Here is a 16,861-nt window from a genome sequence, read left to right as displayed (position 1 = left end):
TTGGAGCTGTTAGCGGAGGCCTTTGCGCTTGTTTGGCCAGTTCGATCTCATGGCCAAGGTGGCCAAGTTCTTCATCCGCCAGAGGGAGTTCGGCTCCATAGGGATCAACACCGTAGTTCAGATGTGGCCAGAGAGGCTCCTGCTAAGTCTTTCCCCTGTGGCCGCTTGTAGGTCGGGTGTTGTGACGCATCAAGCAGCATCAAGGATGAGTGATCCTGGTAGCGCCAGAGTGGCCGCACCATCCGTGGTTTGTGGATCTGTTCAGGTAGCGGTAGATGGGCCCGTTTGGTTAAGCTACCTAAGGGGGGAGTACTATGTTGAGGACCCATCTTGTTGGAACAGGAGGATTGCTTCTGTCTAGCAGCTTGGCTTTTGAGAGGTGATGTTTCCGCTTGAAGGGGTATTTCGAGCCAGTGATTTCTACTCTTCAGGCTAGAAGATCCTCCACTTCTTTGGCATATATCAGAGTTTAGAGAGTGAGTCCTGGTGTGGGTGCATGGTGAAGATCCCTTACTGGCGAGAGTTGCTCAAGTCTTGGCTATTTTGCAAGAGGGCTTGTCTAAGGGTTTATCTTATAATTTGCTCCGGGTTCAGGTGGCAGCCTTGGATTGCTTCACGGGAAGGTTGCAGGGACGACCTTTAGGGTCTCACCCAAAAGTAGTACGTTTTCTTAAGGGAGCGAAGCATTTGAGTCCTTCAGGCCATAGGATTTGTCCATCCTGGAATCTTAATTTGGTTCTTTGAGTGATGTGTGGTCCTCCTTTTGAGCCTTTAAGAAGGGCTTCTTTGAAGGACCTTACCCTGAAGACTGTGTTCCTGGTGGCGACTTGCTTGGCGAGACGAGTTACTGAGCTCCAAGCCTTATCATGCAGAGAGCCTTTTGAGAATTTCCAATGATGGTGTCTCGTTAGCCAGATAGTGGAGTTGCCAGGGTTTTCACACCTGAAGTCTGATTCTCCCCATGCAAGGGAGCTTCATCTTTTCGATGTGCATCGGGTTCTCCTAAGATATCTCAAGATGACTAATGGATTTTGGTGCTTGGACCATCTTTTTGTGTTATTTACTGGACCAAAGAGAGGTTGCAAAGTGACTAAGAGTACGATTACTCAGTGATTGAAGGAGGCAATAGTTTTGGCTTATATTTGTAAAGGGGGATTGTAGGTCATAATGTAGGTCAGAATTTTCTTTTTAGCCGCCATGTCCAGTGTTTGCGCTGCTGCTTCGAGATGTCCAGCGGTGGTTGAAGGGCTAGATGAGGTTAGATGCAGGTGGATTTAATGGGAATCAGCGGGAGCTCAGGAATTAAGCTGCCATCTTGGCGCGTGACGTCAGCGCCCCCAAAATACCTCCTTTCTGACCTATGTTATTGAAAAATGACTGTCCATTCAGTCCTTTCCCAACGCTGCCATGTTGTGCAAACAACCAGTCTTTTCAAGTCAATTATTAGTCTAAAATAAATACATTATAATCACAAACCTCACTCATCACACACTTTTACAAAAATGTTTGTGTATCTAATATGATGTGATTTAAATGTATTACATCGTATACATGAAGGAATCTCTCTCTCTCTCTCTTTGTCAAAAGATACAAATAGATACGAAGATTCCAATTTGGAAATACTCACACTCTCACTCACTCTCACTCTCTGACTCTCACTCTCTGACACTCTCTGACACACTCTCTCTCTCTCTCTCTCTCTGACTCTCTCTCTTTCTCTCTGACTCTCTCTCTCTCTGGCCCTGCAGAGCTACTCCCATAGTTAGAAGTTTGATGGGGTCTGGATCAGGAGACGGACAGAGAGGAGGCCAAAGACTGGAAGATGTTGGCGGCAGCAGCACACACCTTGTGCTCCGTAGCATTCAGCGTCGCACTCCCACTGCTGTGCAGCTGAAAATCCTCTCCTGTGCCGCAGGTTGCTTACCTCCGATCTAGAAAATGCTCAGCAGGAAGATATAAGTTGAATTGGTGCGCAACCCTGCACCAAGATCCCATTATGTGTCCTGTCTTTCTGAGACAGGTTTCGTATATACCATGGACATTTCAAGGTTCCTCATATTTCTCATCAGCCTATAGTTGTCAGATTAATGAAAGGACTAAATCATCTTAAATCTCTGATTAAAAAATAAAATAAAATCTTCTATATCCTGGGATGTAAATGTAATGCTTAGCTGCTTATTTTTGTAGCAGTACTGGACACATGCAGCGCTGTATAATGGTGATAAGTATTCAGGTATAATAAGTCCCTGCCCTAAAGAGCTTATCATCTAAGAATGGAAGATAAAGCGACTTGTGCAAGAAGCAGGATTTGACATCTGGCTTCCCTGATTCTCAGTCCCTTGCTCTAACCTCCTCCCGGTGCAGCTGTGCCTCAGCTCATGAAACCGCTATTTGAACCTTTGGTGAAGGCAGAGCCTCAGTTGCTTTCTTGGAAAATGTTATTTTTAATAGCTGTTATGTCTGCCTGAATTGTAACCGTGCTACAGGCCTTGGTATCATTCTCTCCCTGTACTCACATTTTCCACAATATAGCAATTTTGAAAACTCGTACTAAATTTTCTTCCAAAACTGCTCTCTCGGTTTTATTTCAATCAATCCATTGTCTTGCCAATATTTTTTAGCAAGATTGCATGTTGACAAAGGCGAAAAGGCTCTTCATACTTTTATTCTGTTTTAGGAATGAAAGTCAGGCAGGGTTTCTCGGTTGCAAAGAGAACTCTTTCAGCTTGGATATCTGATTGCATCTCTTACTGCAAGCCCATCATGTCAGAGCTATGGCAGCTCCCTTAGTACTTCTTTGCATCATTAGAGGACAAATGCAGCGCGGTCACTTGGTCTACTTCTATTGCTCATTACTGCCTAGAAAATGCTTCAAGTCAAGAGTAACTTTGACCAAGCAATTTTAAAAAGTCTATTTAACAAATTTCTTAAAATTTACTCTGGCATAAGTATGGGTTGCATGGTCCTCAGATAACATAACACATTTCCTCATATAAACAAATGTCCATGCAGCCCTAAGCTTGGGAGTCTCTGTTTGTGTGGTGGATTCTGGTGCTACTTGTCCATGGAGAAAGCAAAGTTTCCTAGCGTGTAGCCAGATGGACTCAGGACCAGTGGGTTATGTGTTCCTCTGCTAGCAGATGGGAGACGGAGTCAGATTTCAAAGCTGACGTCACCCTAGATATAGCCCTGCAGTGAGCTCAGCTCTTCAGTATCTCACCTAGCCCCCAGAGTGGCTGAAAGGCAGCGGTGAAGGTAAAGCCCTCTCTCCCTGCAGGTGCAGACCGTCCTGGCACTCGATCGGTAAACGCCGAGACCAGGTAAGCAGAAATCTTTAAATTCAGGAATCCGGTCTCCGGGGCTTGGATTGCCGTACTGATTCCATTTTTTCTTCCGGCGAGGTAAAAAGGGAGCACAGATCGGGTTGAGCAGCCCTGACTGGGCTAGGCCCCAAACCGGTGCAGGGGTCCACACACGTGGAGACCCTCGGGCGCCATCTTAAGCGTGGTGGGTGTCTGCGCCATTTTTCCTTCTCAACTGGTGGTACGCGCAGGGCAGGCTGGACGGCCGATGCGCCCAACTTGGGCGTATCCAATATAGATGTGCGCACACAACCGGGTGCAGCCACGCTTACAGCTGCACATGCGCATTGTGTTCTCGCGCATAACTACGCTCACATTGAAGCACATTACCTGTGTGCCTAGATATAGAGACAATGGCACCAGTATCCAAGAAGCCCAGAAGGCACTCTCTTTGCACAGCCTGAACTGGAATCTTGCCTGTGTCATCATTGCGAAGAAGCCCAGGAGGGACCAAAGCCTGGTCCCTCACTGTCTGAGAATGGGTCCGGAACTACTACATACGATAGCACCCCGGATCTAATCAGCTCCGAAATGGCATCTCCACAAGAGGGCACCTCAGGGGCCGCTACTCCGACTCCCCCTGGGGTTAACATGGACCCAGGGACCTTCTCCTGGCTAGAATTTTTCCAGGGCCTGCAAGCCTTCGTTCAGGCACAATCAGCCCCGGCTGTGACTCGGGTTCAACCCCTGCCGGAAGCACAAGATCCTCCCGGCCCTGTTCGGATGCCTCGAGATATGTCTCGCCTAACCAAGAATTTCCCGGACGGGGACCCGGATACCTCAGATGATGATGGTGGCTCTCTGGAAAAAGGAGAAATCCCTCCAAGCCTGGAACCATAAAGAAACCATGCTTCGCTTCTTCCACAGGGATGAATTACGAACACTTGTTTCCCAGACTCTGAAGACTCTGGGGAAGGATCTGGCAGAACCAAAGAAGAACCCCATCTTGGTGTCCCTTCTTAAAGCCTCATGCTACTTCCCAATGATGGAAGCCATCCAGGAACTGATTGACCTGGAGTGGGATGCCCCAGAGGCCAGCTTTAAAGGAGGTCAGGCCTTGGAAGCCTTGTACCCTCTGGACCAGCAACCAAGGAACGCCTGCGTTTTCCGAAAGTGGACACCATAGTCTGTGCCGTCTCAAAGTGAACAACCATTCCCGTTGAGGGAGGGGCTGCATTGAAGGATACTCAGGATAGACTATTAGAATCCATCCTTAAGCAGGCCTTCGACACAACAGCAATGACACTCCAGATTGCGTCCTGCTGCGCACTGATGGCACGTTCCTGTTTGCTCCCCTCGAGAGAGGCAAACAATGCAGGAACATATACCAGTGAAACGATTGAACCTGCAGCAGCCTTCCTGATGGACGCAAGCTCAGATCTGGTGCGTTCCTCAGCCAGAGGAGTAGCCTCAGTAGTGGTGGCTAGAAGACAGTTATGGTTGTGGAATTGGTCTGCTGACGCGACCTCTAAAGCGAATCTCAAAAGGATGCCCTCTAAAGGATTTCTCTTATTCGGATGCAAACTGGAGAAGTTAGCCAGCAAGTGGGGCGAATCTTCAGTGCCTCGGCTACCGGCGGACAGGGGTAAAAGATCCCAGCACCCCTCCCCCAGAAGAACTAGGGGCGGAGGCTCTCAACGATTTTGCCCCTACAGGACTTCGCAGTTCCAAGCACCTCATCCCTCAGGAAGGTCTCAGCCATTTTGGAACTGACAAACTAAAAGAGGAACAGGCCCGGGGGCAGTCTCCGGCCATACTCCCTAATGTGAATGGGACGACCCATCCACAGGAAGTGGAAATAAGGGGTCGACTTTCCCTCTTCTTTCAATGATGGGTCGAGATCACATCGGACAAATGGGTTCTAAACATCATTCGAGAAGGTTACTTTCTGGAGTTCCGCAGCATCCCTTGGGACAAATTTAGTGTTTGGGTAATTGTCAGGTTCTTGTGGCCTGGTTTGGCCTCTGTTGGAAATAGGATGCTGGGCATGATGGACCCTTGGTCTGACCCAGCATGGCAATTTCTTATGTTCTTATGATGTCACCCTGTCACTTCCACACCAAGAGACTGGCAGTAGAAGCCATTCTGACAAGATTACTCAGTCTGAAGGCAATAATTCTGGTTCCTACGCCCCAACAAAATACGGGTCACTATTCCATCTATTTTATTGTTCCCAAGAAAGAGGGATAATTCTGACCCATCTTGGATCTCAAGAACGTCAACAGTCATCTGCGGATACTACACTTCCGCATGGAGACTCTTCGCTCCATAATAATGGTAGTACAACGAGGAGAGTTCTTAACCTCCCTGGACCTCTCCGAAGCCTACCTTCACATTCCAGTACATCAAGATCACCAGCGTTTTTTACGCTTTGCGATACTGGGTCACCATTACCAGTTTAGAGCGCTACCCTTCGGCCTAGCAACTGCCTCCAGAACTTTCTCCAAAATTATGGTGGTCATGGCGGCAACACTGAGAAAGGAAGGGATCCTGGTACACCCTTACTTGGACGACTAGCTGATCAGGGCAAAGTCTTTGGAAGAGAGCCGGCAGGTGACCAGCAGAGTCAAGAACCTACTGCAGGATCTCGGTTGGGTCGGGATCAAGAGCAGTCTGCAGCCTTCTCAGTCTCTAGAGTACCTGGGGGCCTGTTTCGACACCAAACAGAACATAGTCTTCTTCCCTCCCCCGAGGAGAAGGAAGCTAATGGAACAATTACGACGATTGATGACCAATGCATGTCCCAAGGTATGGGACTATCTTCAAGTCCTCTGGCTCATCGCATCAACCCTGGAGGTCGTTCCTTGGGCAAGGGCTCACATGCGACCACGCCAATGCTCCTTACTGACATGCTGGAACCCACTGTCCCAGGACTACTCAATTCGCCTCCAACTTCCAGCAGAGGTACGTTCGCCTCCAACTACCAGCAGAGGTACTTGGTGAGGCCACACCTGGAGTACTGTGTTCAGTTCTGGAGACCGTATCTACAAAGAGACAAGGACAAGATGGAAGCGGTACAGAGAAGGGCGACCAGGAAGGTGGAGGGTCTTCATAGGATGACATACGAGGAGAGATTGAAGAATCTAAATATGTACTCCCTGGAGGAAAGGAGGAGCAGGGGTGATATGATTCAGACTTTCAGATACTTGAAAAACTTTAATGATCCAAAGACAATGACAAACCTTTTCCGTCAGAAGGAAATCAGCAGAACCAGAGGTCACGAGCTGAGGCTCCAGGGAGGAAGACTAAGAACCAATGTCAGGAAGTATTTCTTCACGGAAAGGGTGGTGGATGCCTGGAATGCCCTTCCGGAGGAAGTGGTGAAGTCTAAAACTGTGAACGACTTCAAAGGGGCGTGGGATAAACACTGTGGATCCATCAAGTCTAGAGGGCGTGAATAAAGTGGAGGCATTCAAACACTGCACGGAGCGGCAGTAGCCACAGAGGCATTCAAACACTGCATGGAGCGGCAGTAGCCACAGAGGCATTCACGGAGTGGGATGCCAGTGGCCAGTAGTTGGTGTTCCACCTTCAAGGAGCGGAAGGATGGAGGGCTGCTATTTCCAAAAAAATAAATAAATAAATAAAACAAAACAAAAAATAAAAACAGGGGTGGGTAAGAGTATGGGGCAAGGGGGTGGCCTGCTTGTTGCAGCGGTTGCTACCCCTAATTGAGCTGGATGTCACTTGGATGCAGATACAGATCTGCTCTCTAAATTGGGTGGAGGGGAATTAGGGCTGGAGGGTACTGGAAGCCAATAGTAACAGGTGGGAGAGAGAAAAAGGGAAAAAAAATGGATAAAGTGCGTAGCTTGCTGGGCAGACTTGATGGGCCGTTTGGTCTTCTTCTGCCGTCATTTCTATGTTTCTATGTATGTTTCTATGTTCTCAGCTTCAGTGGTAGCTGCAGGAAGACCACTTAAGCAGAGGAGAAAGCCTATCCCCACTGAACTGTATCGTGCTCACCACTAATGCGAGCCTTCGAGGGTGGGGGAGTCCATTGTCAGGATCTGATGGCCCAGGGATAATGGAGCAAGGAAGTGGCGGGATGGAACATAAACCGCCTGGAAGCTTGAGCAGTCAGACTAGTGTGCCTGCGATTCAGCCACAGACTTCGAGGCAAAGCGATTCGAGTAATGTCGGACAACGCTACAACCGTTGCCTACATCAATTGCCAGAGAGGAACTAGGAGCCAGCAGGTGTCTCTGGAGATAGATCCTCTCATGGCATGGGCGGAGATAAACCTACAAGGGATCTTGGCCTCCCACATCACAGGAAAAGACGTCGTCTCAGCAGACTTCCTCAGCAGAGAGAGCCTGGACCCGGGGGAATGGACGCTGTCGACCACAGCCTTCCAAATGATAGTAAATTGCTGGGGCCTCCCAGCCATGGACCTACTGGCCACTTCTCTCAGTGCCCAAGTCCCCAGGTTCTTCAGCTGCAGATGAGAGCCACACTCCTAAGGGATCAACACTCTCGTCTAGACCTGGCCAGAGGAAGACTTACCTTACACCTTTCCCCATGGCCACTACTGGGCAAGGTCATCCGCCAGATAGAACACCACAGCTGACTAGTTCTACTAGTGGCCCCGGATTGGCCAAGATGCCCATGGTACGCAGATATGCAAAGACTCCTTGCGGGGAGCTCTCTGTGCCTACCTCCACACAGGGACCTTCTCTAGCAGGGCCCGATTCTTCACAAAGAATTCTCTCTTACGGTCTGGCCCTTGAGAGGACTCGCCTGAAGAAGCTTGGTTACTCGAAGGCCGTGATTGACACCCTGCTCAGCACGCAGAAGTTCTCAACATTTCTGGCATACATTCGGATCTGGAGAATATTCGAAGCCTGGTGCGAAGACCGCGGGGTATCCCCATGAACGGCCAAGATTCCCATGATTCTGGAGTTCTTACAGGACGATATGAAGAAGGGGTTGTCGCTCAACTCTCTCAAGATCCAAGTGGCAGCCCTCTCCTGCTTCAGAGCCGAAGTGAACGGAATCCGTCTTTCAGCTCATCTGGATTTGACCCACTTCCTAAAAGGGGTTAAGCAATTGTGGCCACCCTTAAAGTGGCTGGTGCCCCTATGGAACCTCAATCTGGTTCCATAGGGGCACCGGCCCCTATGGACTTCCTAGCAGGGTCTTCCTTCAGACCAACGCGCGATCTGTCACTACGCCTCTTAACATTGAAGACGGTATTCCTGGTGGCATTATGTTCAGCTCGTTGCATCTCTGAACTACAGGCATTATCCTGTCAGGAACCATTCCTTAGGTTCACCCCTGGAACCATGCAGCTGTGCACCGTCCCCTCCTTCCTACCAAAAGTGGTTTCCGAGTTTCATTTGAACCAGGCCATCTCCCTACCATCTCCGGATGAACATAGGGACTCGGAAGACTTGCGCCTTCTTCGCCATCTAAATAGTCGGCAATACTTGGAAAGATTGGAACCTGTGCGCAAAATGGATCGCCTGTTCCTTCTTCACAGCGGGAAGAAACAAGGAGAAGCGGCCTTGCGGGCAACCATCAAGGCAGCCTGCATAGAGGCAGGAAAGCCTTTACCACTGCAGGTTAAGGCTCATTCTAATAGGGCCCAGGCAGTATCTCTCTCACTCACAGCTCGATCCAGTATCGTCCGCTCGAGGATTGCCCGTCTGTAACGTGCTCGTAGCGCACAATTCGGGCGCGCAAGGCAGTTCGGCGATACAGTGTCCAGTTTCACGCGTCCGTATCGCTTCTGAAAACAGACGCATAACCCTTTCCGCACCCGGCATGTAAATGAACGAAAAAGCTGTATAATGAAGGAATTAGCTATTCCCCTGCGATACTGTAACGGGCGCTGATATTATCTCCTCCGTAACCCGCTGTTCTGCCGCGGCCTTAACCTGCTAGTTTACCGCCTCCCCCTAGTAGGAGTTAGTGTAGTGTAGTGTAGGGTAAAAACATTGCTTACCCGCCCTGGTCCCGTCAGGTCTCCTGCAGCCCCGTCCGGTCCGGACGGGGCTGCAGGAGACCGGACGGGACCAGGGCAAAAAAAAACAAACGAAAAAGTAGCAAGGCTCGGGCCTGCTATGGTAAGTGTAAAAAGTGTAAAAAACAAAAAACCTGTGTGTTATATAAAAAAATAAAACAATTTTAAATACCTGTCGGAGGGCCGTGGGTCCAGGCGGCCGGTGGGCGGCCGGTGGGCGGCGGGCAGCCATCAGCGGCATCCGGTAGTCCCTTCTCCCTTCCTCCCCTGCCTGGATGAGCGCCAAAATCGCACGGGCGGGTCGGCAGCGGGGGGGGGGGGGGGGGGGCGGCAGCAGGATCCGGGAGCGGCGGGTAGGCAGCAGCGGGGTCCGGGGCAGCGGCAGCGGGGGGGGGGGGCGGCAGCGGGGGGGCGGCAGCAGGATCCGGGAGCGGCGGGTAGGCAGCAGCGGGGTCCGGGGGTGGCAGCGAGATCCGGGGAGCCAGCAGCGGCAGCATGTTCGATCGCGCAGGCAGGTAGGTGGCAAAGTAAAGATGGCCGCCTGCACGGGAAAATCGTGCAATTGGCCGCTGAAGACGTGACGTCACGACGTTTGGCGTCACGGGGTGTGACGTCACGTCTTCAGCGGCCAATTGCACGATTTTCCCGTGCTGGCGGCCATCTTTACTTTGCCACCTACCTGCCTGCGCGATCGAACATGCTGCCGCTGCTGGCTCCCCGGATCTCGCTGCCACCCCCGGACCCCGCTGCTGCCTACCCGCCGCTCCCGGATCCTGCTGCCGCCCCCCTGCTGCTGCCCCCCCCGCTGCCGCTGCCCCTGCCCCCCCGGACCCCGCTGCTGCCTACCCGCCGCTCCCGGATCCTGCTGCCGCCCCCCCCCCCCCCGCTGCCGACCCGCCCGTGCGATTTTGGCGCTCATCCAGGCAGGGGAGGGAGGGAGGAAGGGAGAAGGGACTACCGGATGCCGCTGATGGCTGCCCGCCGCCCACCGGCCGCCTGGACCCACGGCCCTCCGACAGGTATTTAAAATTGTTTTATTTTTTTATATAACACACAGGTTTTTTGTTTTTTACACTTTTTAAACTTTTTTACACTTCCTGGTGCCTGTCATTTCAAATGTCATTTGAAATGACAGGTACCAGCGCACCCAGGTTACTGTATAGGCGCTGTTACAGCGCCTATACAGTAAAATGGGTTGCGCGGGCATAACCCTTCCCTAACGCTTCACAGCCGCGGCATGCATTTGCATGCGATTAGAGGAGAGTATTGGGGAGTTAGTGAAGAGAACTGTGCGTGCGGGGAGGAAGGGTGCGCCTGACACTACCTCACTGTTTTTACCGCGGCCTTACTGGATCGAGCCGTCAGTGCACAATTAAACTCTGGAATTTATTGCCAGAGGATGTGGTTAGTGCAGTTAGTGTAGCTGGGTTCAAAAAAGGATTGGATAAGTTCCTGGAGAAGTCCATAAACTGCTATTAATCAAGTTGTCATACAGCAAAATTTTAAATCCCTTGGCTTGCAAAAAAACGGAGGTTACGCACATGGCTGGGCCTTGCGCGCATCTTCAAAGGGGCCCAGCCACGCGCGTAACCCCTGTTGCGCGCCGAAGTGCTGGGCCCAGTTAAAGGGGTGGTCCGGGGGGAAGGGCGGGGTGGGGGCTAGAGGCGGCCGGTACAGCGGCCATTTGGCACGCACTAGTTGGTACTGCAGTAAGCAACAAAATAAAAACATTGACAGGTAGGAGAAAGAGTTTAGAGGGGAAGGGAGGTTAGGGTAGGCGGTAGAGAAGATCCCTCCCAGTCCGCTCCTTAATTGGAGCGGACTGGGAGGGAACTGAGGAAGGCCTTGATGCATCACCGCACAGAAACTGCAATTCTCTACCCCCCTTGCGCATGCCGCATGCGGATCACAAAATCCACCGTGCATGGGTATGCGCCATTCGTATTTTATAATACGCGCATGTTATAAAATACATGCGTCCATGAGTGCGTGCTGGGTCCCACGCATACATGAACGCGTGCGCGTGTCTTTAAAAATCTACCCCTTAGGGAGTAGCCACTGCTATTATTGGCTTTAACAGAAATGTGGGGGTAACCTGCACGGAGCGGCAGTCACTACCTTGGGAAGTTTGCTGGGCAGACAAGATGGACCATTTTGGTCTTTTTCTGCCGTCATTACTATGTGACTATGTTAATGTTTGGGTAATTGCCAGGAACTTGCAACCTGGATTGGCCACTATTGGAAACAGGATGCTGGGCTTGGTGGACCCTCAGTCTGACTCAGCATGGCAACTTATGTCCTTAGGTGCTGGCTGGTGTTCTTTTACCCATTCATTTTGAATAAATGCAGTGAGCATGCCTCCAACAGAAAATGTGTATTTTTGGAGCATGTTGTTCAGAGCCATTAGTACCATAGTAAGAAATGAGCTTCTGAACTACATTTCCCATGATGCTTGGCACTTTGTTGTTTCTGGTCTCTGCTCCAGAGGAAATGTGTGTCAGCTGCAGCTTTTCACTAATGAGAGAGAGTGATCTTCCACTCCGAGAGAAGGAAAGGAATGATAATCCCCATGGCGCTGCTTTTATCGCTCCTGTCTAAAAATTAAAATCAAGTGATCAGTAGCCATCTGGATCATGGAGTCAGCAGCACATTTGTATGAAGTCACTTATTGTGCTCCCCTGCTTTTGTGCCATTTTGTCCCCACAGCTGGACTTTGTGTAGGGCACTGCAGTTTTAGTGTAAAGACAATTTGGTGAATCCATATTTGTGCTTCTGCCCAGCATTGCTCAGATTATGAACTCTCTACAATATTTCTTTTTTTCTTTTTCTCTCCCAGGGGTTGAAGAGGTTAATGACGATATGTCAGAAGCATTTTCCAACAGATCCATCAAAGTGTGTGGAGTACAACGCATTGTGAGGTCTGCAGTGGGGAAACGGGAGGCGGCCGAAACTGAGACGACCCAGGCCGCACCGTCACTAGCACTGGAAGTGGGGCCGGGAGTGCGGTGCCCCTGCCAAACCCCAGCTCTCTGTCCCGCTGGCTTAAAGAAACCTGGCGTTGACTGCTGCCTGGAGGAATGCCCGCTCTCAGTCATTCATGGAAAGAACGTCCTCGTTCCTCTTGGACAGATGGGGAAGAAAGATTTAGAAGCTGGCAATATTTTTTTAACATAAGGATTATAGCAAAATTGGGTAGAGCTTTTGAACTTGCAGTCTGGAATATCTGATGTCAGTCTAGAACTATATAAATAGTTTATAATTTTATATTTATAATTTTGACTTTATCTGAGTTTTCCATTCTCATGCAGTTTGGAACTCTTTATTGCCGTTCTCAGCTCCCAGGTTTTCCAAGTATGCGCCTTTTTCCTTTTAATGCATCTTTTGTGAATTCTTGTGCTGCGAAGGGTAAATAGGTTTGAGTGATGTAAATATAAAGAACTTCTAACTCTGTGTCTGTAATTGTACTACAAGGGGTCATGTGCTGCCAGGCCCCTGGTCTGGGCCTGTTTATTCATATCCCACCCTATTGCAATACTACCACGATTTATTGTAAAACTTTGTCAGACATTTTATAATGTTCAAATTTAAAAAAATAAAACATTTCCTAAAGAATAAGTCTGCCACTTTTACCTCTTTGATAACCTCGCTGCCCTCTCCATTTCAACATTCAGTTCCTTATTCTGGTATCTGCTTTCCAAACGTATTACCTTATCAGTATTTATCTCAGTTTTTTTTAAACTGCTAATTTAGAAAGCAGATCTGGTCCGCAGTGTAAGTCATTGAAATGCAAAGATAAAAACATAGGATAATATAAAAAAAAAAATGCAATAAATAAAACAATACAAAGTATCAGGACTACGATAATGGTCAGGAACCCATCAGTTGCCACCAAACTAGAATAAAAAATAACCAGACCTTTGCTTTTTTTTTCTCTAAAAGCTAAATAATGTCTTTCCAATCTCACTTCCCGGGGTGCTGCATTCGAGCGTTCTGGACCTATGACTGCAGCCCTCCTTTCTCCTCAGTACCATTTTGTGTATCTCTTGCCTCGATGGAACCTGGCAGAAAGCTTTATTCATGGTGCGGAGGTTGTGGGCAGGAGCATAGCTTCGAATGCTTTCCTGTAACTATTTGGCTCCCACCCCTTGTAATGCCTTAAACATCAAGGTTGCTATCTCCCTATCTACCACGACTTAACCGTCTTGTGGCTTTGCCGTAATAACTAAATGACAGCCATCATGAAGATGTCAGCCTGATCGCTTCCGGAAATGGCAACACCAGCAAAGCTTGCGACTGGCTAAGGTCCAGAACTGCTGAAGAGTCTCTGAAAATGCCTTTGTAAGCACATGAAAACCTTAAATCTGAATCTCATTTCTATTGGCATTCGGTGAAAGAATGCACCGGAAGTCCAGCTGCAGTATCCTGCAGCAATTTGTCTCCGAAAGACCTTGATGCAAAGCAAAAGGAGCAAATACTATCAGCGCTGCTGGGATGATTAACCTGTTCTTGGTTCTTTGGGTTTTTCAGTCTTCCTTGTTGATGGACTCTAGGATTGACTTTTACAGGTCTGAGAGAGGATCTATGTGGTCACGGTACTAAACCAAACCCTTCCCCCTTCCTCTTAATTTTGTGAACCTGGATCAGTTGTCAGTTCTTGGGATCTCAAAACTGACTCCCGTATTCCTTCTTTTACAACTGTTTGGATTGCTTGAAAAATTGCAGAACTTTTTAAATCATCCACAGGACTTCCTAGAGAGCCACTGTGGATCTCTGATCCTGAATTATCCTTCAGGCTGAGGAATAGGAAAAGCAGATGAAATTTAGAGGCAGAATGTGGAGAAATCCTTTAGAGAACTGGATCCTGAGTTGAGCTGAGAGAGGGAAGCAGGAGAAGGGCAGAATTGGAAACTTGGTGATTCTGAAGCAGGTCTACGCCCCCTGGAAGGTGCTGACTAGCAGGAGCTCAGTACTTTGAAGACTGCCGGATTTGGTGGGTACTACTGTCTTTTATTTAAAGGTTTCTGCTCTTTGAGAGAAGTGCGGCAGCCATGAAGAATGATTTATAAGGAGTTCCCTGATTTGGGTCTTGTGGGAGGAGAGAACCCGTAAGAGATGCATGAATATTGCTGCGCCATGGATTTAAGGAGGCAAGAGTGTGGATGCTGTTCGGAAGTCTCTAGACTCCTTCTCATGGCCGATGGACGTTGGGAATGTTATCTAGGCCGTGCATCCATGACACCTTTTGTAAATGCAAGCACCCCCTGCCCACCCGAGGATGTTCATGGATTGACTTGAAGGGTGTAATTAGAAAAGCGGAGGAGCGAACAAAGTTCCTACCCTCGGCTTCTGTACTCATTTTCCAAAAGATTGGCACCTGCTTTTTCTGGCTAAACCAATGCGTGCTGTTTCCTCTCCTGACCAAAAGGCCTCCACGAGAAATGCAGATGGGGCCAGGAACTTCCTCCGCTGTAACTAGCGATCCTCCAGCGCCGCAGCCCCGCCCGCTGTCCTCCTCCAGCGCCGCAGCCCCGCCCGCTGTCCTCCTCCAGTGCCGCAGCCCCGCCCGCTGTCCTCCTCCAGTGCCGCAGCCCCGCCCGCTGTCCTCCTCCAGTGCCGCAGCCCCGCCCGCTACCCTCCTCCAGTGCCGCAGCCCCGCCCGCTGCCCTCCAGCGCCGCAGCCCCGCCCGCTGTCCTCCTCCAGCGCCGCAGCGCCGGAGCCCCACCCGCTGAACACATAAGCTCTGGAATTCATTGCCAGGGGATATGGGGAAAGCTCTTATTCCCTGTATGTACCTGGATCAGTCCAGACTGTGGGTTATGCCTCCCTTCCAGCAGATGGAGTCAGAGAAAAGCTTGAAGGGCACCCCCTCTTAACCTGGTGTGCCTCCTGCATCTCTCCAGTATTTATCTGTCTCCAGCAGATGGAGGTGGTGCAAGCTCTGCAGTCTTGCCCTGATCTTGGGGTTTAAGCAGTCTCTTCTTTAAAACAAGCAAACAAACAAAAAAACAAAAGCAGGACAAAGTATAACCTCCCAGGGGGTAGGCAGGTCCTGCTAGGACCATCCCTCCTGGTTAGCAGGTTTGAGGAGCTGGGGTTGGTGACCCCGTGCTAGCAGTTGGCCGGCAGGCATAACTTGAGAGATAAAGGTACGAGGGTTTGTTTTTTTTTTCGGGCTGGGGAGCGGGACAGGGAGGGGAAGGTAGGAGGAGGGGATGGGGAAAGCCAGCTTGTCTCCCTGAGGGCTCGGCGCGCGCAAGGTGCACCCCCTTGCAATTTTATAACATGCGCGCGGCTGCGCGCGCATGTTATAAAATTCTCTCTCGTAGGCAAGGTTCAGGGCGGGCCTCTCTCGTAGGCAAGGTTCAGGGTGGGCCGCTAGCTTCACATCCGGATGTGGTGCATTTCCTCAAGGGGGGTTGAAACATCTAAATCCATCCTGTGTCTCCCTCATGGAGCCTTAACTTGGTGCTTAGAGTCTTGTGTGATCTGCCTTTCGAGCCTATTAAACGTGCCACATTAAAGGACCTCACTTTGAAAACTGTATTTTTGGTAGCAATCTGCTCAGCTTGAAGGATCTCCGAGATACAGGCCCTCTCTTGCAGGGAGCCTTTCTTGCGCATTACGGATTCGGGAGTTTCTCTTAGAATTGTTCCTTCCTTTTTGCCAAAGGTGGTCTCAGCCTTTCATTTAAGTCAATCAGTGGAGCTCCCGGCTTTTTCACATATCTCTCTAGATGTTCCACATGTGAGGGAGCTGAGGCGCCTGGATGTTAGAAGAGTTCTTTTGTGCTATTTGGAGGTCACCAATCCATTCCGGATTTCAAATAATTTGTTTGTCTTGTGGAGCGGTAAGAAGAAGGGCCATAAAGCGTCTAAGGCAACAGTTGCGCAATGGTTAAAAGAAGCTATTTTGTTGGCTTACATTTGTAGGGACCAGCTGGTTCCCGAGGGCTTGAAAGCCCACTCTATTCGCTTCCGGGTGGCTTCTTGGGCGGCGTGCCAGCTGGTATCGCCACAAGAAATTTGTAGGGCGGCAACCTGGGAGATGTTACATATGGCTCGCCACTACCGCTTGGACGTATAGGCTCTGGATGTTAGCAATTTTGGGAGTGGGGTCATTGGAGCGGGACTCTCAACATCCCACCCTGTATAGGGAAGCTTTGCTACATCCCGGGTACGTACAGGGAAAGGAAAATTGGTTCTTACCTGCTAGTTTTCGTTTCTGAAGTACCACGGATCAGTCCAGATGCCCGCACTTTGTGGGGGTTTTAAGGAGATTTTCATGAGTGTCCGCTTTGATATTCAATGTTATTGCAGAAGGCTACAGGTTTCTTCTCTTTATGGTTTTGGCATATGTTCTTTATACCAGTTGTAGTTCAAAGTTTTGTTTTGTCCTTGCTTGATCCGTTATCATTCTTGTTTTGAGATGGGGGGAGGGGGGTGCCATTCAAGTTTTTCTCTGTCTCCATCTGCTGGAAGGGAGGCATAACCCAGTCTGGACTGCTCCATGGTACTACAGGAGCGAAAATTAGCA

At 49.8% G+C, this 16,861-nt stretch overlaps 1 protein-coding gene across 2 annotated transcripts in view; it reads left to right on the top strand.

The window, feature by feature from the left end:
- The window catches only part of PRPF18 (pre-mRNA processing factor 18), a 90,616-nt gene extending 77,674 nt beyond the window's left edge, over positions 1-12,942 (top strand). Inside the window, exon 11 of one of the 2 annotated variants that reach the window (XM_029615575.1) lies at positions 12,164-12,942. In XM_029615575.1, coding sequence (XP_029471435.1) covers positions 12,164-12,244 — 81 coding nt within the window. In that variant the 3' untranslated portion in view covers positions 12,245-12,942. The remainder of the gene's footprint in view (positions 1-12,163) is intronic. The other variant, XM_029615576.1, reaches the window with a different exon arrangement.
- Positions 12,943-16,861: the final 3,919 nt, after the last annotated feature.

This window comes from Rhinatrema bivittatum, chromosome 9 (assembly GCF_901001135.1).
Source record: "Rhinatrema bivittatum chromosome 9, aRhiBiv1.1, whole genome shotgun sequence".
Taxonomy (NCBI): domain Eukaryota; kingdom Metazoa; phylum Chordata; class Amphibia; order Gymnophiona; family Rhinatrematidae; genus Rhinatrema; species Rhinatrema bivittatum.
Note: the sequence above shows the minus strand (reverse complement) of the source record. Positions and strands in the feature narration are given on the sequence as shown.